This window comes from Diceros bicornis, chromosome 37 (genome assembly GCF_020826845.1).
Source record: "Diceros bicornis minor isolate mBicDic1 chromosome 37, mDicBic1.mat.cur, whole genome shotgun sequence".
Taxonomy (NCBI): Eukaryota; Metazoa; Chordata; class Mammalia; order Perissodactyla; family Rhinocerotidae; genus Diceros; species Diceros bicornis.
The window spans coordinates 1,670,319-1,695,264 of NC_080776.1; the positions used below are offsets into that span (position 1 = coordinate 1,670,319).

General features: G+C 37.0%; 2 protein-coding genes across 2 annotated transcripts in view; one reads left to right on the forward strand and one right to left on the reverse strand.

The window, feature by feature from the left end:
- The window catches only part of CPS1 (carbamoyl-phosphate synthase 1), a 361,797-nt gene that overhangs the window by 73,278 nt on the left and 263,573 nt on the right, over window positions 1-24,946 (forward strand). The window lies entirely within an intron of this gene.
- Window positions 1,220-24,405, reverse strand: MYL1 (myosin light chain 1). Its single transcript, XM_058533417.1, has 7 exons — window positions 24,274-24,405; window positions 11,819-11,888; window positions 7,396-7,539; window positions 5,192-5,365; window positions 4,666-4,743; window positions 2,069-2,111; window positions 1,220-1,501 (listed from the first exon to the last, which is right to left on the reverse strand). The coding sequence occupies exons 1-6, from the start codon at window positions 24,403-24,405 to the stop codon at window positions 2,083-2,085; spliced, it is 627 nt and encodes a 208-aa protein (XP_058389400.1). The 3' UTR covers window positions 1,220-1,501; window positions 2,069-2,082.

Below are 24,946 nucleotides of genomic sequence, written 5' to 3' on the forward strand. Positions count from 1 at the left end.
GTAATTTTTTAAAAATATTTTTTATTGCCTGATGTAACAACCAAATATAAACATATATTGAAACCTACATTGTTCAATATGGTATTCATGAACCACATGTGGTTATTTAAATTAATTACAGTGAGATGCGGTTAAAAATTCAATTCCACAGTCACATTAGCCACATTTCAAGTGCTCAGTAGCCACGTATGGCTAGTGGTTACCAAATAGGACAGTGTAGACATAGATTTCCATTTTTACTGAAAGTTCTACTGGACAGTGCTGTGTGGAATTTCCAATTTCTGGTCTTAGGCACACTTGGCCTTAAAGATCTTGAGGCCATAGTGAATTTTCTTTAAAATTCCAGTGGCTACTGGAATCTGAGTGACCTTTGCTAAAGAAAGAAGGAGCATGTTGACCTAAAGTGCCCAACATTGGGGAAAAAGTCGTTTCAGCTTCCAAAAATGTATAGGCAGGCAGGTGCTTCTCAGAGATTTTATAATCCCGTATATTACAGATTTCTTTTAAGGCAGGGGGAGAACTCTTTATCACCTCATCTCTTCTAAATATTCAACTACTAACTTGCCAGTTCTGCCTTTATTCTAAAGAAAAGTGAAACGTGATAGCACTATGACATGATAAGGTAAGTTTACACTATGATCTTTTCTATCAATTAGTCTTACCATTTAGGACAGGTATTAAAAGGTTGAACCAAGATTTTGGGACATGCATGTGCCAAGTAGAAGGGATCACAGCAGGAGAGAGAGTATTAATAGACAGGATCCTGAGTTCTTGAGTAACAATCTCATCCTCAGAGAGGTTTTTTTAGGTAACAGCTGAAAGGTCACTTGAAATTTCATCCTTGAAGACATTCAGTGAGAAGGATCACGGGCTTATTAGAATTTTCTAATAGGCCAAATTGTCACTAGAAGTGAAATAGGTCAAGCCATGTACACAAAGATTTACACAAAACGGAAGAAAACTGCTTTTATCTTAAATTGCCTGGATAGTTTACATTAAAATTCTCAGATCCTATCTGAATTTCCTCAGTTTTCTATTTCACTTTTTCAATAATATATGATTATCATTATTATTCAGTTTGTTACTGCTAAGCAGACTGTAATGATTTTAAAGTTTATAATGCGTCAATATTCTATACATTAGCAAAAGAATTGAGGTTTTAAAAATTATTTTCTGTAAGCAAGAAGATAAAAACACAAGGCAACCTGAACATTCCAGACTGACCAAAATTATTTATTGATTTATTATTTTAAGGATGTTCATGACCCATGGTGGAACATAAAGAGGGGTACTTGGATGTAAGATTGTCAGCAGGAGACACTTGGTTTGTGTGGTGTGAATACAATTCAGAGAGATACATAACGTATATAAAAATTCAGGGAGTCCTTCAGTCTAGAACGGTCCACATTGTTTTTCTAAATGATGGTAAACAGATCTGGACGGTTGGTCATGGGTGTTATTAAAATGAGTTTCCAGCCAGTCTTCCCAAACAATGCATGATCTGTAAAGGAAAAGGAAAATGAGTTAGACGTTGATTGCATCTTTTTAGAAAGAAAACTGAGGAGGAAGTAATGTGAATGTAAAAGAAGAAAAAGCACACAATGAACCAGCACTTCCAAATTAAGCCGTATCCTAGTTGAAAAAACCTGGTTGCACGTGCTTAACTTTGGATTGTGAAAACGTGGTTTTTCTAGAGCAGTAATTGTTAAAAAGTACCTCAGTTACTCAAAGAACTTAGGCCCATGCTTTTATTAGTGTTATGTTCCAACTAACTTAACTAACTAGTCTTTGGCTTGTTGATTCTCCGATACATAATTACAGTGCAGTCAAAGATAGGGTTTATAGATGGAAGCCAAAACCTCAGAAGCTTTTGCTTGTACATTTATACAAAAGTACTCTATTTCTAAATAACTCATTTCAAAGAGTTGATGTTTTCTGGTTAATATAAACAACACTAAATTAAGAACTAATACTAATTATATCTACAGCATATAAAGTGAGGCTGTTAAATTTAAAAAAATACAGTAACGAGAAAGCCTTATATAGTGAAGAGGGAACAGACACATACCTTGAGACTGCCATTTAGATAGACATGATGTGCTTGACGAAAGCTGTAGTCAAAATACAGACAGTTTAGAGTTAGAAAACAGTCAAATTTAGTAAAAGAGAGGATTAGCAAGTTAGCTAAATCTTAATTATTCTTAGCTATAACACTAGAGTTTATTTTTTTAAGCTATGTACAGCCCACTGTTCTTAATGCTGGATTTATGGCCTTTCCGGTGATTTTGTAAATTTAATTTTTTTAAAAAGTTGTACATTCACATTGTTAAAATATTCTTTAGAGTGTGAAGGAGTTTATTACAAAAAAATGTTCCTCACCACTGTCTCCCAGCTATCTACTTCCTCTTTTTGTAGCTAAGTTGGTTGAGCTATTATGCATGTATAAGAAAATACAAACAAAGGTTTCTAAATATCTTTTTTACATAAATGCTGGCATATTCTATAAACTCTTTGCATTAGCTTTTCTCACTTAATAATATGTCTTGGAGATATTACTATAACTGTAACCAAGAGTGTCCTTATTATTTGTTAGGGCTGTAGGGACTTTCACTGTGTAGATGCATTGGAATCTATTTGATACATCTGACATTGATGGGCATTATGTTGTTCAAAGATTTGGCTACTGCGAACAACACAGTAATGAACAACCACGCATCACTCGTGTCACTTGAGTGCAAGTGCATCTAAAGACTGCGTCCCTCGAGGTAGATTTGCTGGGATTACCAGTTAATACCACATCAGCACGTAGGGATTTTAATGACTTACATTCCCTGCATGAATGCATAAGGTCACCTAGTTCCACACACTCTCCTCAACCAAAAGTGTGGTCAAACTTTTAATCTTTGGCAATCAGTTTATTGAAAAATAGTATCTCAGCGTAGTGTTAAACTGCATTTCTTTTATTATTAGTGAAATTTAGCATATATATATTCATATATATTTTAATTCCTTTTCCATGAACTGTCTGTTCATGTATTTATTAATTTTTCTATTGGTTTTATTAATTTGTAGTATTTTTTTTACTAGGGAAATGAGCCCTTTTTTTGTTTTGTTTTTGGTGAGGAAGATCAGCCCTGATCTAACATCCAATGCCAATCTTCCTCTTTTTTGCTAAGGAAGATTGGCCCTGGGCTAACATCTGTGCCCATCTCCCTCTACTTTATATGGGACATTGCCACAGCATAGCTTGATAAGTGGTGTGTAGGTATGTACCCGGGATCTCAACCTGTGAACCCTGGGCCACTGGAGCAGAGCCCGTGAACTTAACCACTATGCCACTAGGCCAGCCCCAGAAACGAGCTCTTTTTAATATTGATTGCAAATTATTTTTCTGGTTTTCCCTTTGTCTTTGACGTTTTTTCTGGCGGCTTTTGCCATACAGATTTAAAAATAATTATGTGGCTGAATTTATCAAAATTTGTAATGCCTTCTGGGTTTTCTATCAGTGTTAGAAAGGCCTTCCCACTCCACAAGTCATAAAATAATTCTTCCATGGCTTTTACGCTTTTAGCTTTCACATTTAAATTTTTGACCCATTTGAAATTTATCCTGGTATAAGATCCAGATCTGACTTTATTTTCTAAATGACTATCCATTTGTCCAAACAATATTTATTGAATGAATCTTCTTTTATGTTATGTATTTATGGCAATAACCAAATGTAAAACATTGCTTACAGGAAAAAGTGAACTTTAGTCAAGATTGTCAGTGAATATAGGCTGGCTGAGTACTTTCCTTATCTCCTGTCCTCTCCCGCTCCCTCTCATCCCCTCTCATCCCCTCCCATCCTCTCCTCTCCTCTTCCTTTCTCCCTCGTCTCCCTCCCCCCCTTCTCTTTTCTGCTTTTCTTTTCTCACTTTTTCTCGTTAGACTTCATAAGTCTACATTTACATCAAAGCTATCCATATAGCTTTATTGAAATGTAGCTAGATTAGTCTTTTGGGGGGTGGATAAATTTCTCAATTTTATTGGAAAATTTTGAATTCACAAATTGTATGCAACTGTATTTCACATCTTTATCTTGTTTAGTGCATTGCTTTTCAGACCTTCTGGGTGAAGCTGCTGCAAATTGGTAGCAGGAAATAGATAATTGGCGACTATGAGATGACTTTCACTGAAGCAAGAACACTAGACAAGGAGAGGAACTAAATTTTAGCACCAGCCCTGCCATTAATGATGTGACTTGCACTGAGCAACTAAACCTCTTTGGCCCTCAGTTTCCTCATTCTCATAACTGCTTCTGTAAAGGATTTTGAGATCTCTCCAACTTTAATATTCTATTAAATTTTATTTTGACACAAACCCAGTCTGTCTTATAGAGATGTTACGAAGACCTGACAAGAAAAAATACAGATGACAACACATTTTAAGCTGAATAACAATGCACGGGAGTGCTAAACCCCACTGGAACAAATCTTATGTGTATAGTCAGATTCTCACAGGATATCTTTTTAGAGTTATTGTGTAATTGATTGATAATAGATGGCATGTGTATGTTCAATAGGGGAGGCAGAGATACAGAAGTTATTTTAAGCTCAAAAGAAGCCCATCATCAACCCAACCAGTTAAGAGTTGCTGTGACCGCCAGAGCTCATGAGTTTGTACCTTCATAGTTGATGCAGCCATTGGAGTCTTCTTGACCTGCCATCAGGGCTTCCACTTCTTCCTCTTTCATTCTTTCACCTGATGAAACAGAATTCTTTGTTCAGAAAGAAGGCCAGGGGATATTTTCAAAATTCCACTATGTGATCGCTTTTGGGCTCCTGAAAACCGATGTCCAAGCTCTTGGAGGATACGGACCAAGCCCTTCCTGTTTCTCTGGCACTTAGAAGCTTGTCAGTGAATTGTTTTCCAAAGAATGAGTTAAGTGCACATTATACCTGATCATCCAAACTGTACCCTATAAGAACAACACTGCTATTCTTTGCTTATTCATTACCAGCAATCTAAGTGACCATTTCCCCAAAACAAACTCACTGACACTGAGGCCAATTGAAATGGTCATTGACTTTTAACTATTCTTTTTTGTCTATAGTCATTTCCCCTCTGTATTTTGGTTATAACATGATCCCCCTAAGTCATGTTCTTTCCTACATGTTCTATTAAGTTCCCTGAAATAAATTCTCCTTACCCAGTGTGGCTAGGACGTGACGGAGTTCAGCGCCCATGACTGTGCCGTTCCCTTCCTTGTCAAAGACGCGCAGGCCCTCAACAAAATCTTCATAGCTGCCCTGGTCCTTGTTGTTGGAAATAGCTTGCATCATGGGCAGAAATTGTTCAAATTCAATTTTCTTCGCATTCAACTCTGGAAGAAATCGCAATTGGGAGAGTTATGAGTACCATAAAATGCCATCTTTGAGTCACAAGTTAAACTTGAGAGTTCATTCTAGGTGATCTGAAAAATCTTCCTATAGCTTAAATTTTAGTTGGTAAATTGCTGATGACAAAAGTTGGTAAAGATGATGGCATGAGCTCTGGGCCCTAGTGTTTGAGCCCTAATCCCCAACCCACCATTCACACCCAAGTGATCGCGGGCAGGTTTCCTAACCTCTTTGTGCCTCCACTTTTTCATCTGTAAAATAGAGATGCCTCACGGGGTTAGTGCGAGCATTAAATGAGATCATACCTGCAAAGTTTATTTCAATACCTGGGACAAACTGAGTGCTTAGTGAGTGTTAGCTACTATTTTATTAGTATTGTCAATTTAATATTTTTGTAAATACTAGGGAAGCAATTTAAAAATATGCTGATACAATAAATCCATTAGCACACAAATATAGTAAAACTTAACCGAACTTTAGTATCTAGTCCACCTTTGTCCTGAGCTTTTTTAGGGCCTTCATTTTTTAAAAATTTTAAGTAATTTAAAAAAGAAGACTGTGAGGAGAGTGTGTGTGTCAAAGACTTTGTGATCGCCTGACTTCTTTGCAGTTTAGAGGCCTGAAGATGATAACACTTTCTTTAGTATCTTCTGAAAAGGTAAATCTCATTCACAGAAAAAGTATCAAACAGACTCTCCAGATGTGTGCAAGTGGATAAAGTTATGTACCCCTGAAATCAGAATTCCCTTTTACTAGTCTTTCCTCATAGAATAGAAATCCAGCACATTGAGTAGCATTAAAAAGAGTAAATTTGAATGCTGAATAAATGAACATTTACCTAATATTTCCATTAAAGATAGATGTTTGGTAAGTTAGAAAATGGCATTTAAAAAATAAGATTTGGCTTATTGCTGTCTCACGTTATCTCATGCTCTCGGCTACTTTTTGCAAGATTTACCTGGAAATTTTCCTCCAAAGAAAATGAAGTTTGAGGAAAACTCTAGCAGACTGATTTAGAGGTAGGATTTCTTAAAATCTTGTAACAAGGGAAAACAGACTTTTCAGTTATCAGGCAAAAAAAAGAGATTATCTGCCCTCCCTTCATTTTTTCTTTATGGCAAAGATAAACAGCCTAAATATCTACTTGAGAAAAGTACAGTTTTGTCTCATCTTTTGTGTTCAGGGTGGTATTTTCCAGTAGACTATTGTACTTTGGCATGAACCACTGGAATTAAAAAAGGTTTCTTGTTCCAGACTGATGACTGGATTACTGTATCAACCAAATGACCTCTGCGATTTTGCCACTTACATATCTCACTGACTTTTGGCCCAGGGTTTACCTTGGGGGACTGAATGCAGATTATGGCTTAGATTTTTTAAGTCTTTTTGTAATTCTTTGGAAATAGAAAACACTCTTATTAAGATATCATCCTGTCTATTCTTAATTAAGATAACCGAGTTTCTGTTAAAAAGGTCACAGAAGCAATGTGTCAGAAGACAGAGCACTGGGCAGAGTCAGTCTCCTGAAAACACTGTGATTTCATTTCCACAACTGTGATCAGATTGGAGCTCTAGGGGTGTGTCATTGTAATTTACTCAGAGTTGTTTACAAAGCGCATAGTGTTTTAGCCATATTTAACATCTTTGTCAAAACGTATTTGTGCCTTTGAAGGTTTGCAAGAAATGTGCAGATTTGGATATTATTTCATTCCATTGACCTTTAAATTGTGAGCATTAGATAGGATGATGAGGATGATGATGTTAGCATTAGATATTATTTCCTTTCATTGGCGTGAAATTGTATCATGCTTGCAAATTCTCAAAGGGAGGTTGACTTATTTTATGAGGGGAGAAACTGAGCCTCTAGATGGCCAAGAGGCACACTTACCATCAGTAGTAAATTAAGTCCTATTCTGTGGAACTTATTTCTCAATAAATCTCTCTCTTTCTCTTACACACACACACACTCACACACGCACACGCTTCCCAACCTCTTGGAACACCATGTGGTTACCTTCATTGGTGGGGTTTCCCAGAACCTTCTTGACCTCGGCGTTGGTGGGGTTTGTACCCAGAGCCCGAAGGACGTCACCAACCTGGCTTAGGGTGATCTTGCATTCGCCTGTCCTGTCAAACAGGAGAAACGCCTCCTTGAATTCTGCAAGAAGCAAGAAGCATTAGGGTGCTTTTTTCAACCTTAGGCCTGAGGGTCAAGCCTAACTTCATCAAGGATCCAGTTCAAAACTCTCCTCTATTTTACAACTTTGCCAACCACTTAAGCTGTTATCTTTGGACTCTCCCTTTTCCTGGCTCAAACGATCATTGACAAACCCTTTTGACATTTCCATTTGGTCCTATTTTAAAGCAGCATTTCCAATTTCAAGTCGTATATTATTATTAATCAGATACGGAAATTGGAGCTCCTAGTCATGTTTATTCATATTTCCTTCGTCTGCTTGGGAAACGAGACTGGGTTAAGAAATTCTGAGGTGAGGTCTTGACAGATCTTAAGCATTCCTTATATAATTTCTCATATAATTAACAAAGTTAATAAAATTTCAAGAAAACAAATTTTCAGTCGAGATTGTGTTATGTGAGGTTAACTCAAACTTCTCAAATTATATAGAAAGCCTCCTCTTGAAGTACAAATTTCTTAGTCTCTCCCCTTAACTAGTTTTCTTCAGCAGTAACTTCATTTTTCAGGAAAAATTTTAGAAAGATGAGACAAATCTCTAAGTTCTATAGTGTCGTTTAACCACTTCAATGTGTGACTCTCATAGGCTCCTAGGATCATCCATCCAGAATGAGGAATATTTGTTTGGATCTCTCGTTGAGGTAATCTCTTTAAACTTTACTCTTTTTTCAGATAATACGTATGACAACATGTTGCCAGATTAGCTTTAGAATTTAAGTATACTTTTTTTAATTAAAATTTTATGAAGATAATTGTAGATTCACATGCCATTTTAGGAAAAAATACAGAGAGATCTCTTAAATACTCTATCCAGTTTACCCCAATAGTAACATTTTGCAAAATTATAGTAGACGTAGTATCACAACCAGAATACTCATACTGATAGACTCCACTGATTTTACTCAGATTTCCCTAGTTTTACTTGTACTCGTGACTGTGTGTGAGTGCATATTTTTGAAGTGTTGCCACTTTTATCACAATTACTGTACCGCTTATTTTCCCTAAATTTTGTCATTCTCTTTTGATAGAACTAGTTTTGCCTTTCAGAATTACATTAAAACTGAATTAAGAAGTGTACACCAAAAAGACAGAAAGGGGTGATACTATGGATTTAGGGGACAGTAAAGACGTTTTAAATGAACCTTCTAAACTTAACTAAATGAAAGTTTCTGGGGGACCCAAAAGTACCAATGGCAACTTGTTGGAGTTAATACCAGCAACACTCAAAAAACCATTTGAGAATGAACTGGTGGAGGTAAAAGCATTCTTTTTAGGCCGTTAGTGGTCTCAGATCAAAAGATGCTATCTAGATTGGTTACTCAGCAAAACCCCTATTTTACTGTCCCTCTATCCCCTCATCTAAGATCGCATCAGGCATCATATTCACAATCAACTGTAGACCATGTTATCATTCTTTGCTGAAATTTCCCCCTTGAATTCTATGCAATTTCACTGTAACAGATCATTTCCCTACCTAAAAAGCATGCTGCAGGCCCTGTGGCGTCATTAGTCAAATATTATTTTTTATCTTTCTAAGGGACATGTGAAACTGAACTATTCTTGTTACTGGCTCCACGCTGTCACGCACAGATTGCTCAGAGGGCTCGCTATGACCCTGCTCAGATGCTGACATAGAAATAGGATTTTATGGGCTGTAATAGATTCTCTCTGACATTAACCTTTTTGTTGGTTTAAAGACCAAGGCCAGAAAGATTTTGGTCTTTCTACCCAAATTTTTAAGGCTTAGATATTCTGTCAAAGAGTCTAGAACGTGGGTTAGCAAACTCCTCCCTAGGGGCTGGCTGCCTGCTTTTGTCAATAGAGTTTGATTGGAATACAGCCATGCCCAGTTCATTTATGTCTTGTCTATGGCTGTTTTCACACCAATGATGGAATTGAGCTGTTTTTACAGAGACCGCACTGCCGTAAAACTGTAGTACTGCCATATTTACTAGTTGGCCCTTTAAGAAAAAATTGGCCAGCTCCCAGGCTAGAACAACAGTGTTCTAGAACTTTTTGTGATGATCAAAATGTTCTATATCTGGGCTTCCCAAAAAGGTAGCTACTAGCCACCTGTGGTTCTTGAGCACTAAAATACGTCTTGTGCAACTGAGAAAGCAGATTTTAAAATGTACTTGTTTTTAATTAATTAAAGTTTAAATTTACATAGCCACATGTGCCTAGTGGCGACTCTATTGAACAGCACAGGACTTAGACCTTTAGAATGCTGTCATTTTTTCTTTGCTTTTTTTTTCCTTTTCTTTCCTCCAAACCTGTGATACAGTCAAATAGAGCAGCCATGAGCAAAACTCTTTAATCATTGAACAAGGAAGCAAACAAAGGAAGTTTTCATTCATTTCTGAAAGTATTGGATTTCTGTTTGTTTGAAATGTTTACATTTGCTTTCCTGGAACAAGAGAAAACCAGTCCACCCCACCAATGTTTACCGAACCTCTACATCGAAAACCTATTTCGTATATAGAGTAATAGGTTTAATGTTCAACAGTGAGTCCTTCTGTCCCTGCAAGGGCTTGTAAGTCTGCTATTGCTTGGTCCTACCATGGTTGGGCAGTCAAAACGACACTGTAAATTAGATATTTGAGAGGACTGGGATGCAGTAGCTGATAACGTGGCAGCAGCACTAGATAAAAATGCATTAAAAATCAGACAAATTTAGGACAATCAATCACCAACTGTTTTCAATAAGAAAAAACAGTCCTTTGTAGCATAATTTCAAATAATCTTGAGTTCCAAGTCATCAGATCATCTCATCTGTCTACATGAGGCCATCAACCATGATGTAGACACGTGTGAGTCTGTACTATAGCAAAAGTCCTTTTTTTCTTAATTGATGTCTGAACATGAGATATTCCAGACACTGAAACAGACTGGAAAATGTGGAATCCTTTAGGTAGAGAAGTGAGTATTTGCATAGGTCTTTATTAATCACCTATAATTATAATTATTTATATATTATATATCATGACATATAATATATACGTACTTATTATTATGACCAATATTCTGATTTGTACCATATCATATAACTAAATTTTTTCTCTGCCTCCCTTCTGTAGATGTCTCAGTTTATTTGGATATGAGGCACTTTCACTCCATTAACCATTTCTCCCTATACTTGTAGTGAAAGAACAAAATCCTATGGGGCACAGGATCTCTTGGATCCACAGATCTGAAGGAAAAAAAGTGGAAGTGTTAGGGAAACTATTTAGAATCTCTTGAATATTCAGAGTATGAGGTTTTCTAATTGTTTTCATGAAAGAAATTTCTAATTAATTTAAACTAATACCAGATTTTGGTCTTATCACTAATTTTTTGGGTCCTTGAGCAAGTCCCATCACCTGTCTTGCATCTCTCAAGATGGACTAGGAGACACCTAATGTTCCTTCCACAGTTTTATGATAAATTACTCCTCCCTCTTTCTCTCTGAATTCACTTCTAGTCTATATCCACTTCACCTACTGTTTCTCTCAACTCACTATGATGCCCATTGAAATTGTGTGGATTTGGTAATTGGGCAGTTTCATAAGCCATTTTATTTTCCAAATTGAACAATTTAGACCTGCAAAATCTCTCTTTAGGGATTTGATTAACAAATTAACCATCCAAAATCTACATCCTTTTTTTGGGATATATATATATATATACACACACACACACATATATATGTATCAGTGAATATATATGTCAGTGAAATCATATATATATACGTATCACCGAAATCAGTGAATACAAGGACATATTTTGTGGTGTTTATCTTTTGTTTGCTTAAACTTTTGGTTATTGATTATAAGCAAGAGCTTCAGGTTGAAAGTATTTATATTTAGAGTGAGACCACCAGTGGGAATAATTAAGAAGAACTAATCTCATCTCAAGGGACTTGCTTTTCTCACATGCCACCTTCACGAGTGTGCACAAATTAAGACTATATCTTTTAAACTTACCATCCTGCTGTGCCTGAGAGAACTCGATCTGTCAGAAGGAAATTAACCACAAAGAATATTTTAACCAAACAAAAATGTCCTGATTTTTAAGTGTATCCAAGCTCATATCCTGAGTATTCTTCAAAGTAGGTTGCAGAAGGAAGCCTACTTTTCAGAGTTCAGGCATAGCTTGGACACTGACAGGTTGAGCCACACAGTAACATGCCTTGGCGATAAGTGATATTTCAGACACTAGGCAGTGCTCTGCCTACGTCTGGAGTAGCGAAGCTCCGTTCACTTACCCGCAATCTGGTCAGCGCTGAAGGACTGCAGAGGCGAGAGAAAGGGAGAAAGAAAGAAACAACTAGTACTCTTTCAAATGCATTGACAGAAGAATGAGTGCTCTCTGCTCTGAGATTTTTAGGAAACCATGTAGGTGTCATAGGATAAGAAGGTGGTCTTAAGACACTTTTGAATCTAGGAAAAATAAAAAGCTATTGCAAAAGATAGTTGGGGAACATCTCCCTGTATCTTAATCAATGAATCAATGATTTAACAAATGCTAAGGCAAATACTTCCTGGAATAATATAATCATCTATAGTATTTAAGATAAATCTAATAAAGATACACTGTATTAAAAAATACAGATATACTGCAATAAAAAGATGACCTTAAATCTTTCTTGGTTTAACCACTATATTTTACCCAAAGCATCGGAAGTAGTTTACTTAATTTTAGATACTGGCATTATTGAATTGTTTTTTAAAGTATAACATTTTGCTGTAGTTGCAGGTTTTTTTCTAAATTTAGATATCATAAACCTTATGTGATAGAGCAAAAGTTGGTGAAGCATAAAGTACTGCTTTGGGAGTAAGATGTATTTTTCCAGTTGGCATAATAGCTAGAATTAGTCTCTTCTATCCTCAACACCCCTCAACAAAAACCAAGAGTAGATTCTACAGATTCATACTGAATACATTCTCTCCTCAATTCTACCCCTCACCTGCCTTTCTTCTCGATAAGATCATATGCACTATTCACATTCACGTATAACGACAAATAGTTTTCTCTTAGGACCCACCATGATGGAGCTGCTGGGCTGCGGAACGGTGGCGATGCTGAAGAGTTAGTTGAGGGCTGCTCCAGTCCCTGAGTGGGGGCCTCCCTTGCTGAGGCTGCCTTTTATTTCTGGGGAAGCTGTGACCTCACAGCTAGCTTCAGGTTTCAGACAGAAGTGGCCACTCCCTTTGGAGAGTTCTTTAGCTTTCTTAGGGCAAAGGAAAAGAGGGATCTGTACCCTGAGGGCTATTTTTAGGAAACCAGAACCTAGGAGTGGACAGCCATAGTGAGACTGAAGCCTGTCAGTACTTTTATGGTCTTTATCCCTGAGATGTTCTCCAGGACCATCTTCCCTTAAGAAGCTTCTTATTTGTTCAGTGGCAGAGGAGCTTAGAATGTCTCTAAGAGCTGGGGCTGACCCCATCTCTGGGTGAATTATAAACTTCAAAAACTTCAAGTCAGCAAGTTTTGGTCTTAATGAAACTTACTGGATGGGACTGGTTTGGGGTTTCAAATGGCAACTGCTATAGAAGGAACACCCCTGAAGCTCTGCCCCTTGTGGTAAAGTCCAGAGGACTTGAAAAGGCCACGCACATTCTGCGTGTTTCTTAGGGTTCACCCAAGTGATAATAGTCAATTCTTGTTAAAGACCACTCTTCTGCAAGGTATATTCTCAGGAGTATAGGGCTTATCTAAGCCAGGGATGGGTTGGATCTCCATTTTCACCATTCTCCTTGGTTTTTTTACATTAGGGGTGGGTATTCTGCTTTCTCCCTATTATCTTTCTGGCAGCTGACTACTCATATTTTTTTTAATTTATGACGTTCTTCTAGGAAAGAGAGCAGATAGACCATTTTTACATTCTTTTCCTCTCCTTCTATAGATATTCTTTTAAAATTTAAAAATCTTGCTTAAATTTACTAAAGTCTTAGCAGGACCTGCTGATTCTGTTTCTGCCATGTCAAATGTTTTATGGCTCAGTCTCCAGACTGAGAACCAAACAAACCCAAAGCAGGGGCTGTGGAATGCTGAGTTGTACTTTAGAAATTTAAAGGTTTCTAAGTGATTGGCCGTAATGGGTTTTCATGGCGTCTTACTTCAAAATAAGGGCAACTCCCTTCCTAGTGTGATCCTGGGGCAAGGTCAGTCCTGGGATCTATGTCCACTGAAGTTCAGACAACATGGTTATCGGTTTCCCACATATTTAAAGCAGCTAACAGGCATGAAGTATGTTGGAGATAAATGCTAACTTAAGTCCTGTTTCAGTAACTGTTTTTAACGGAATGGTCACAGAAAGCATGAAGTCTTCCCCTGCTAGACAGATGAATCCTTTGCAGCTTTCCCTCAAGCCATTTGTGAAGAAATCAACATTTAAATGCCTATCACTTTCTGTCCAAAGTTTACAAGTAGTGAAAAAGATCTCTTAGGGTCTTGAGTCCCAAAATGAAGATTGAAAACATGATTTTTAAAATATTAGCACCCAAGGAAAGCTATTTTCACTAACAGATTGAAATTTTGAGAGGTTATTGGGAAATGGAAGGTAATAGAGAAATTAAAAATGCTTGGAATCATTAGAGGAAAATGGAAGGGAGGCACAAAGGTGGAAATTTGTAACCTTTGATAATTGTGTAATTTGGAGTCTCGTGATTTTTGGTGCACAACTTAAAGCCGTCAGAACAGACCATGTGTCTTTGTGTTCTTTTTAGTCTTGTAATTATATTTATATAGTGTGTCATTAAGTTTGAATTGCCTTATGATTAATATTGAGAACTAGCATATATCTTTAGTGGAGTTAATAACTATAAATAATATAAAATAAGCTCATTAAAGTTGCCCTGCCTAATGCCCATCTTATGCCCTCCATAACACTCATTTTCACGGTTTTTTATTTTTTTTTCTGAGTAGAAAAATATGTTCTGGAATACATATAAAATATGGTTAATTTGTATAAAATCTGTTGGGTAAACTGGAAAGTCATTTTAAAAGTTGTATTTATGGTGTGAATAAGTTATTCCTAACCACTTGGGTATTACGTAAAAGTTTATTATTAAAATAGAAGTGGTAGGCAGTTAAATATTTCACGCTAGTTTTTCTCTATATCTCTATCACAGAGAGAATGAGAGTTTAAATTTTTTTGTACCTATTGAGAATCAAGGTAAATGGTTAAGCAACTTATTGACAATAGTACAGAAGGCTATAGTATAGGCTAATCTAGAGAATAAACTATAGTTTAAAAGTTAGAAGACCTACACATTCTGCTCATAGAACAAACGGGAAATACTATTTTTTCTCTGGTACACTTTTACAAATGACAAAAACTTTCTCTTGCGTCTCTTCCTTGGTGTTATAATGATGAAGTAGTCAGCCCTTTGAACAAAGGCATGATATAAATACAAAATGTCCACTGATTTTGGATTCAGTTTGCCATGTAGTAGTCAGCCCTTTGAACAAAGGCATGATATAAATACAAAATGTCCACTGATTTTGGATTCAGTTTGCCATGTTATCATTTGGTTTGTTTTAAAAATTAGATGTAAGTCTCTTCCATCTGGAATGCTCTCATCTCTTCGAAATTAATCTTCAATGCTCTAATAAAATCTCCTCCTCTTGAAAGAATCTTTTCTCTATTTTCCTAGCTCCTTTCTCCCACTGAAAGACATTTGACCCCCCTGGTTGTAAACTTCTGGGAAGTACAGGCCTTTACTGAAACCTCTGTCCATGGTGTGACCCCAGTGTGGGCCTACCCCAACCTCCCCTCCTAGAGCGCTGCCATGCCTTATATTTTGTACTCTATAAAACTCTTACTCTATCCTCCACCTTGCCTATATTGGATGCTCCACAGATTTTCATTAAAATCGTTAGAACGTATGGATAGTAAGTTCCTCCTTCAACCATAAGCTCCTCCTCTAGAATCTTACATTCCCTGGAAGAGGGAAGAATCTTCTTCAGTTCCTTCAAAGAGCTGGCATTCTAGAGGAGATGACACATTCTCCTTCAATGCTGCATCTCCAGCACCTAGAACTGCCGAGCACATAGTAAGCACGCTCATTTCAAATTATTGACATATGCGTGTTTATATTTCCAGAGCCTTTCTTTAGACTTTATATACATGTTTACAGTCAGGACTTCTAATTTGCCAACCCTTTATTTGTTTATTTAAGGATTTTTTCCGTCGTAGCCTACATGCTTATCTCAGACTGTTAGTAAATTAACGATGTTCCACATTCTTTTGACTCGTGTACAATTTGGTACTGTATTTAGGTAAGTAGTAGTCTACAAGATACTGGTACTAAAAAAGATTTTTATTGCAATGTTTATAGAACTTTTCTCACTTTGAGAAACATTTTTCTAATAGTAATCACGAGGTTTGGTTAACTGATTAAAGATAAGATAAAGTTTCTGGTTTATAGAAGGAATTGATTCATAGGAAAAATATTAAAATGCATTTAATCAAACAGGCTCTGGAACTGATGTATGTTAAGCTTTAGTAGAATAAGAAGAGCTATAATTAAAGATGATTTGGGAGATATGTGATGTTGAATCCTGAGGGAAAATGCCCTAGGAAGGAACGTAGACTATAGTCTTTAAAACTTCATCATCCCTGAGGGATACGATGGGGCTAATGACTGATAAGTCTGAGTAAAGAAGTTAATCTAACCAGGGCCAGTTTTCAATGGAGAAAACATTGCTGCGTGTTCTCTGATTTAGGTCTGGCAGAGAGGCCAAAGGCCCGATGTATGCAAACCCTAAGGAAGCCTTAACTTATTAATTGTCGCTTCAATTTCACAGAGTTACTAGGAATCATCATAAAAGGCCAGCAGAAGTACTATCTTGAAACTCTAAGAGTTTTGTGCTTCAGAATAACTCAATTTCAGAGAAATAAATATTTTTCATTGCATTTTTTACCTCAACAGAGGATACACTAGGCTGGTGACTATCATATGATACAAAAAGGAGAAATTATGAACAATTAGACCACAGTACCAGCCCGGGTTGTCTATATTGATGGCTATATTGGATACATTGATCTGAACAGACGAGGAAATGAGTAATGCAGTGCCCAGCAGGTGTAGACTAGTCAACTCAATTCAGCACATTAGAGCAAAGGCTGAATTACTAAAATAACTCAGTTCAGACATACAAGAATTAACAGAGAGGCCTAAGTAAAGTTTAATAAAAATTTTAAAATGTGACCTAAGTCTACACTTCTTCAGATTTCTCATCAGCTTTCCCATGGTTAATAACTGATAAATAAATTTAAGATTTCTTGAGAGTTGTACCTTCTCTACTTTGTGTGTTGGTTTGCATGTAATTTATTAAAAATCCAAGTTGTATTTTTGTTTCTTTCTTCCTCTTTTTATTTTTCAAATATGAGTGTTAGAAAAATTCCTATGCATGTGTTTTAAGAAATTGTAAGTATCTGCTTTTTCCTACTTATCTGGAACAAAATTCCTTTTGTGACAGCAGGGACATATGAATATTGGCATCAATATTTTAGAGATTTCAGGTCTTTCGATATGGTGGAAAGAGAACTCAACGGGAATTGAAGCGCTCAGAATTCTGTTTTGGCTCCTATAACAAATGATGTGTCTTTTGATTAAATAACTTCTTTCATCCAGGTTACAGCTTCCTCAAATATAAAGTATTATACTGCATAACTTCCAGGGTTGCTTATGGTTCTACAAGATTGTGAGTTTTCCATCATTTTGTCAATAGAATCTACCTCAACTCACTTTTTTTGATGAAAAAGGGCAGGGTGCCTAAAAATTCAATAAGCGATATTATTTTCAAGTAGCTTAGGTAAAGAGGAGTTAAACAAAATATAATTTCATAACACCACGTTCAAGTGAGTTGAAGGTTTTATAGACAGGAGACAGTATGCCCTTGGGCACTGACTGGGTATAGAAAGCCTCTCTCGCCACAGTGAAGGAAGAGAATAAAGTTGAATGTGATGTGGTTTTATCTTTAGGGGAAATTTTCTTCTCTGGCTTTAACTCACTATTATTAATTTATGACTAGAATAGCAAGGACTTATCATCCATATAATTTAAATTTTAACTAGTATAATTGAAGCCATTACTACTTGTATATTGCAATGTTTGCCCTCCAAATTCTGATTTGGAGTGAGAAGCAGACTGTATAAGTTAGTGTAGAAGCAAACTAGAGAAGATCCTATTTTCCTACGAAAAGTATTTCAGTATGAAGAGAAGCAGAGGAAAGTGTAATATCAGCAGACTAAATATAATCCTTTCCACAATTTCCATGAGTCAGAGGGTGCTTACTCCTGGGTAATTATGAAACGACTTCTCAAGACAACTTGCCAGGGGGTACATTTGCAGGACTAAAATGTCGAGAGGCTAAATTTGGTACTGTCATTTTATAGCCTCTTTGTCTTGCAAAGACTTCGTTATCTTTAAAATTAAAAGTGCTATTCACTATTAATTGGTGACTATATCTATTCCTTTCCAAACTGCATTTCACTTTGCAAAGACATTATACAGTTACTCAGCATATAATTCAAAATATAATTTTAGAGAGTCTTCTGTAAGAATACCCTTTAATATTTTCCCACTCCGTTCCACCTGTTCTCTTTTTTTACAGCGATGATGTTTAAAAGTGGACACTGGATACTGACACCTAGTGATGGTCTCAAATAATTTTTGATTTGCTCCTGAAGTTATGTTCACAGTGCAAATGGATTAATACTGTAATTGGTTGACATTATAGGTGCACTAAAAACTAATTTGTATTATTGAAAGGCTAGAATAAAAAGAGACAAACTTTTAAAATTATATAAAGAAAATTTAGAAACAATTTATAAACATTTTAACCCATATCTTTTTTTTTTTTTTTTGTGAGGAAGATCTGCCCTGAGCTAACATCCATGCCAATCTTCCTCTTTTTGCTGAGGAAGACTGGCTCTAAGCTAACATCTATTGCCAATCTTCCCTTTTTTTTTCCCCCTTTTCTCCCCAAAGCCCCAGTAGATAGTTGTACCTCATAGTTGCACATCCCTCTAGTTACCGTATGTAGGACGCCGCCTCAGCATGGCCGGACAAGCAGTGCCTCGGTGCGCGTCCAGATCCGAACCTGGGGCCACCAGTAGCGGAGCTCGAGCACTTAACTGCTAAGCCATAGGGCCGGCCCCTAACCCGTATCTTTTAATTATAAGTGGACTATATGAGTTCTTTTTCTAGTTCTTTTTTTTTTTTTTTTTTTTTTTTTTTTTTTGTGAGGAGATCAGCCCTGAGCTAACATCCGCCAATCCTCCTCTTTTTTTGCTGAGGAAGACGGCCCTGAGCTAACATCGGTGCCTATCTTCCTCCACTTTATATGGGACGCCGCCACAGCATGGCTTACCAAGCAGTACTTCGGTGCGCGCCCGGGATCCGAACCAGCGAACCCCGGGCCGCCTCAGCGGAGCGCGCGCACTTAACCGCTTGCGCCACCGGGCCGGCCCCCTTTTTCTAGTTCTTTACCTTAAACTAGTTAAGGTTAAGATTTAGTCATTATACATGTGGCGTTATATTTGCTGTTTATTTGTAAACAAAATAGAGATCACATACCATTCTCAGAATATTAGCCTGATGGCAAAATTTGGAGGTCAGGTTTGATATGTGTATATGTTTAATTAAACAAAAATAAAATTATTTTAAAATTCGTTTCAATGGGTTTCATTACCTTTAACAGCATTTTTTAATACTTTGGTATAGTTTATTTTTTTCCAGCTTTATTGAGATATAGTTGACATACAACATTGTGTAAGTTTACGGTGTACAACGTGATGATTTGATATATGTATATACAGTGATGTGTCACTTGACAGGGATACGTTCCGAGAAATTCGTCATTAGTGATTTCATTGTTGTGTGAACATCATAGAGTATACTCACACAAACCTAGATGGTACAGCCTACCTCACACCTAGGCTCTATGGTACTAATCTTATGGGACCACCGTCACATATGTGGTCTGTCATTGACTGGAATGTTGTTTTGCGACCCCTGACTATCGTGAAGTGAGTACCACAATAAGGTTAGTCAGCACATCTATCGCCTCATAAAGTTCTCTTTTTTGTGTGTGTGGTGAGAACGTCTAAGATCTACTCTCTTAGCCACTTTCAGTGCACGATCCTTAGTATTGTTAACTATAGTTGCCATGCTATATATTCAATCCCCAGGACTTATTAGTCTTATAACTGGAAGTTTGTACCCTCTGACGACTTCACTCACTTCCCCCAGCCCCACCCTCACCCCTGGCAACTACCAATCTACTCATAACAGCACGCTTTTAATATCCGTGTTCCACTTACAACTCTTTACAGGTTGCTGGAGCAAAGTGACTAGCAGTCTTTCTAGGTTCCTAACATTCCAGCTTCCATCTGTAAAAGAGAACACCCGACTGTGAGCAACAGGTGCTAAGAGAAGGGAAAATGGTGGAGAACACAATAGCCGTGAACCGCCAAGGTCAACGGTCTTGGTGAACTTACTGTGATGTGTGCCTGTCACCCCTCTTCTGGCTTCACAGGTCTGCGCAGAGCAACGCAAGGACCACGCTACCTCACACCTTTAAGAGCGAATAAGGCTCCTTTACACATTGTTAGAAACACCAGCTTACTCTTTACGGACAGGAGGCAGTTTAGGGTACGGCTGACATAGCTGCCTCTGCTTTGGCCTGCTAGGTTAAATCCAGCTCTATCACTTGCTAGCGATATGATCATGGGCGTAACACTGAACCTCATTTAGGCTCAGTTTCTTTCCTTGAAAAATGAGGCTAAAAACAATCTGAACGTAATGTTTTGAGGACTAAATAAGATAATATGGCACAGAGTAAATTGACAATGAATACTAGTTGTTATATTACAAAGAACTTTACAATTTTCAAAACCTTTCGTGGGCCTTGACCTCATTTGATTTTTCTTAACAATTCTTCTAAGTGGGACTGGGTTTGTATCAGCCTTGTTAGAGAGGAGAAAAAAGAATTTATAGGTTAACAAAAACAATCCTATACCTGGACTAGGAAAAGTCAGATGTCACCATGTATACGTAGTATTTGCCTCCACTGAATACTCTTCAGTAAATAGATGTATTTGGGAACACTAGATTTCCAACCTACCCATTAAATTGAAAGTTTTAATCTTCCTAAGTATGTGGTCAATTGTTGCTGTGAGATTTGTTATTTGATGAGTTTCTGTCAATGCATTCTGTACGTTTACCACTTCTTGTAATATCGCCCGCAGTGTCTAGTCAGAGATGACCTGATTGAATAGTGAATACAATGAGAATTAAAATTTAAGCAGCACAATGAGAAACAGGATTCAAAATCCCCTCACAGCAATCCTGACATATCAGCTGAGGCATGCATCATGCAAAAAATTCACTTACACCTTGAAGATCATTTTAAATCTAGGCACATGGTCATCTCATTACTTATTAATTTCTGTTATTTCAGTTGGTGTGGTTTTGGGCAACAAGTGTTAATTCTTGTGTTTGCACCTACACCCATACTCAAAGTGGGTTTTAATTCCAACGCTTGAGATTCTGTCAGGTAGTGTTCTTTTAGTCTGGGCATTGTAGCTGGAAGCCTCAGCTCTCTGAAAGCAAAGAGCGCTTAGAACCACCCAGGACAGTAACCTTAATGTTCAAACATCAACAATATTTGTGTCTTTGAGAGGAACACTCATAGAAAATCCATGGGGATAGGATATCAGGTAAGCATTCCCTCAGAGAATAGCAAAGGTTTTTATGTCAGAACAACTGAAGAAATGTTCTAAACAAATAACCAACAAACCAAGAAATCAAATTGGAAAGCACATTTAAGAAATTGTTAAAACTAATAAATAATATCCTAGATTATTCAGAATTTATGGGGAGTCAAATATATGGCTATTAAACATGGTATATTATAAGATGGAACATAAGTATTAGCTGGGAGTAGTTTTGAGGAATTAAATATTATTATTGCTCTGATTATAATACTGCACAAAGATAATGTGAAACTTCAGCATTACTCAAAGTCTAAAGGACGGTTAGGTTTCTAATCTTATATGATTTATGAAAGGAAGTTTAAAATCCAATTAAGTTTTGTTCTTTATTGAGTTTTCAGAAAGTTAATGAACACATATAGCAGCTCTATTAATTTCTTTAAAGTTCATTTTCTTTGCTTGAAAAAAGTTTATAACTTATAAGAGGTAATATATCTAGAAACATCATTAAGCGATTAAAAGCATCATAATATAAAATGTTTTAATGTACGTTTTAATTAGCCCTGTTACCTACTGGGATGAAATTAAATTTTATAAAGTTCTCAAGTTGCATCGCATTCTTTGGCGATGTTATAATCTATAAATATGCACTGACTTCACATTGATGAATGCAAATCATTGAAGGCATTTAAATTCCTTTACAAAAATATGTTAGTTTCAATTCTGTTCTTTTCTTTTTTTCTCTTTCTATTAAGAATGGGCTCTCTCAATGAAAGATAAATATTAATTTCCTTCTGTTACTTCTAGATTCATTTAACTTCTTTTTCTGGTTGTGCCCCACATTGGGATCCATCATGTCTCTCCTTCTGCAATGAAATAGTGAAGATAGAGCATATCCCATCTCCACAGACTCTCTAGGGGTGTTTCCTTCTTTTGTTTAGTTGCACCAGCTCGTATTGGCATTAAGTCAACATATAGATGGAAGGAGAAAGCAATTTTCAAGGTTCAGAAAAGCGTCACTTCTTTGTTGACTGTCAACAAGTAATCAGTTTAATTTCTGGATTAAAAAAGTGATGTCCTTTGTCTTTTCTTGGAAACTTCTCACCTGCCATACTAAATTTTTCTTTATTCGCTTATTCTTACATGGTTCCTCTGGGAAGAAACTTAATGCCTGTTTTCTTTAGCAGGACACTTCTTTTTCTTCTTAAGACATTTTTTTCCTTTCCAGATCCTTGTAGTCCCAGATACAAAGAGATGATATTGTCTTATAAATCATAATAAATAGAAAGACGAATAGCGTTGACACTGATTCATATCTCTAATGTTAGTATGAGTGGAGAGTCAAAGAACAGAGACAATCAGAATTATTGTAGTGGCTGTAGTCACGCTCGTCATACAATGTAATGAGTGTACATCTATAAAGATACATTAACTAGGCCTGCTGGAGGTGAAAAATTTGATTTCCTCTTAATGAACTGTATGCATGCAGTTCTCCAAGTAGAAAGACATTTATTAGAAGATCTGACATGCATTTCTCCTTCTAAGTGGATATTTATTAAGAATAGTTCCTCACCGATATTGATCCTGTGACCAGATTTTTTCAAATATGACTTCAGCTCCCTATAAACTCAAGACAAAATATTTGTGATAATCTACTCCTACTTTGAAATATAAAATTTCATGTTTAACCAAATGCTATGAAAACTATGAATGTATTTCTTTAATTTCATCACATATCTAAGGGTGATCTAATTCAATATTTATGTCGGGAATATTTTTAAAAATCTACGATTATACCAACATAGTCAATAAAATGTTTACTTACTGGTCAGCTTCGTCATGCAAGTAAACAGTGTTAAGTTAGCAAAATTCAGTCTTATTACATACAAAAATTTGGCTTAAGTGAAAAGATCACCTCCTAGGCACTTCCACCCATGAGTTTTCCCTATAAGGCAGGGTTCCTGAGATGAAGATATTCAAAATGTCCTCAGGACCAATCAGAGCCCAGGGAACGAGGAGAACGTGTGCATTTGAGGGTCACATCACTGAGGATAACAGGCACATACGTTGCGTCATTTTTCCAAAAGCAGATAATCTTTTGGCAGCTGAGAACTTTGATCACAGCAAAGTGTCGACACAAGAATCAATCCCAATCTCCTTAGTTCAAGATCAGTAAGCGAGAGCTCAAAGTCGTAAGCTAAAAGCCACATAACCAACAAGTTTCACCATGCTTTTTGGGTTAGGGTCGTTTAGAAGCAACTCACACGTTCTGAATTAAATACTGTACATAAATAAACAAGATGACAGTTATAGTCACTGAAAAGCTTGAGTGCATAATTGTCTGCACCGAGATCTCATTTAGTGTTGTATCAAATTTTATTAAGCAAAGCTGAAGGGGGAATTAACTTGAATTGCAAAAATCTTCTCTTTTTCAGATGAAATAAAGCAGCTGTCAAATAAATACGCTCAGGACAACTGGGTCATCAGCTGTTTTTAAAGTTTCGGAAACAGATGGGGGATCAAACTTTCCTTTTGATGTAGCTTCAAGGTAAGGGAGCCAGTTCCCACAGAGATTTTATTTGGAAAAAACAACATTAGTTATAAACCACTGTTATTGCAATAAAAATAAATAAATAAAAAATTAAAAAAAAACCTAAAAAGCAAAACAACGCTGGTTTAAGTATTTCTAAAACATCTTTGCACTGACACACTTGCCCCCTAAATTGCACTTAGACAATTTAAGGAAAAAAGGAAACCAGAGAAAAAAAGTAGAGCAAAAACAGGTTCCACGTACAAAAGCACACTCAGGAATTTTACTGAAATTGTGTGCTAGAGTTTGTTTATTTTTTAATCAGGAGTCTCTTCTCCCCAAATCTACCAGTTCACTTAGTGATGCCTTTCCTCTCCGTGACAGTCCTACCCTCTGCAAGTTCCTAGAGCTCCCTCCTGTTGAACGACGTTTCAGTGACCAAACAATTCACCCGTTTAGTTACCTTAATGGCAGAGAGGTCAATTTTTTCTTCTTTGGGTTTGGCTGGAGCAGGCGGAGGGGCAGGTGCCGGGGCAGGGGCAGCGGCTGGGGCAGCGGCCGCGGCTGGCTTCTTCACCTCCTTCTTTGGTGCCATTTTGTTTAAAAGGATGGGTTAAAAAGAGAGAAGGAGCACCTCCAAAAGAACCTGTCAAAATGATTTTTGGAAGAGGAGTGGTGGTTCGGTTGATCCACAGCCCAACGTCTCCAAGGTGGACCCGAGTTACACGGTATAAGGGCATGCATATATATTTCACTTAGTGCCTAATAGAATCTTGACACACGCGGCTGGATTGGACAGTTCCCTAGTCAAGGGGGATGGCATTCCGGCTCAGACTATAAATGGAAGCTAAAGGGTCACGGCTTCATCAGGTTTTTTAAACTACTCTTACTTTCTTCCCCCACCCCACCCCCACCCCATATATAAGAGAGGAAGAAGTATGACAAAGCCAGCTTCAGATCCTTTGGTGACAGCAAAGGAGATTGACTGATACTTTTTCTTCATAGAATCACAGTTCTGCTGAAGTTGTAAATCTTGTTTTCGTCATGCCTAACAAACTTGACTGAAGGATTTGATTTCAACTTGGAATTCTGGCAGCGAGTGTCACCAACTTTGATCCAGCTCCCTGTGCTCATGC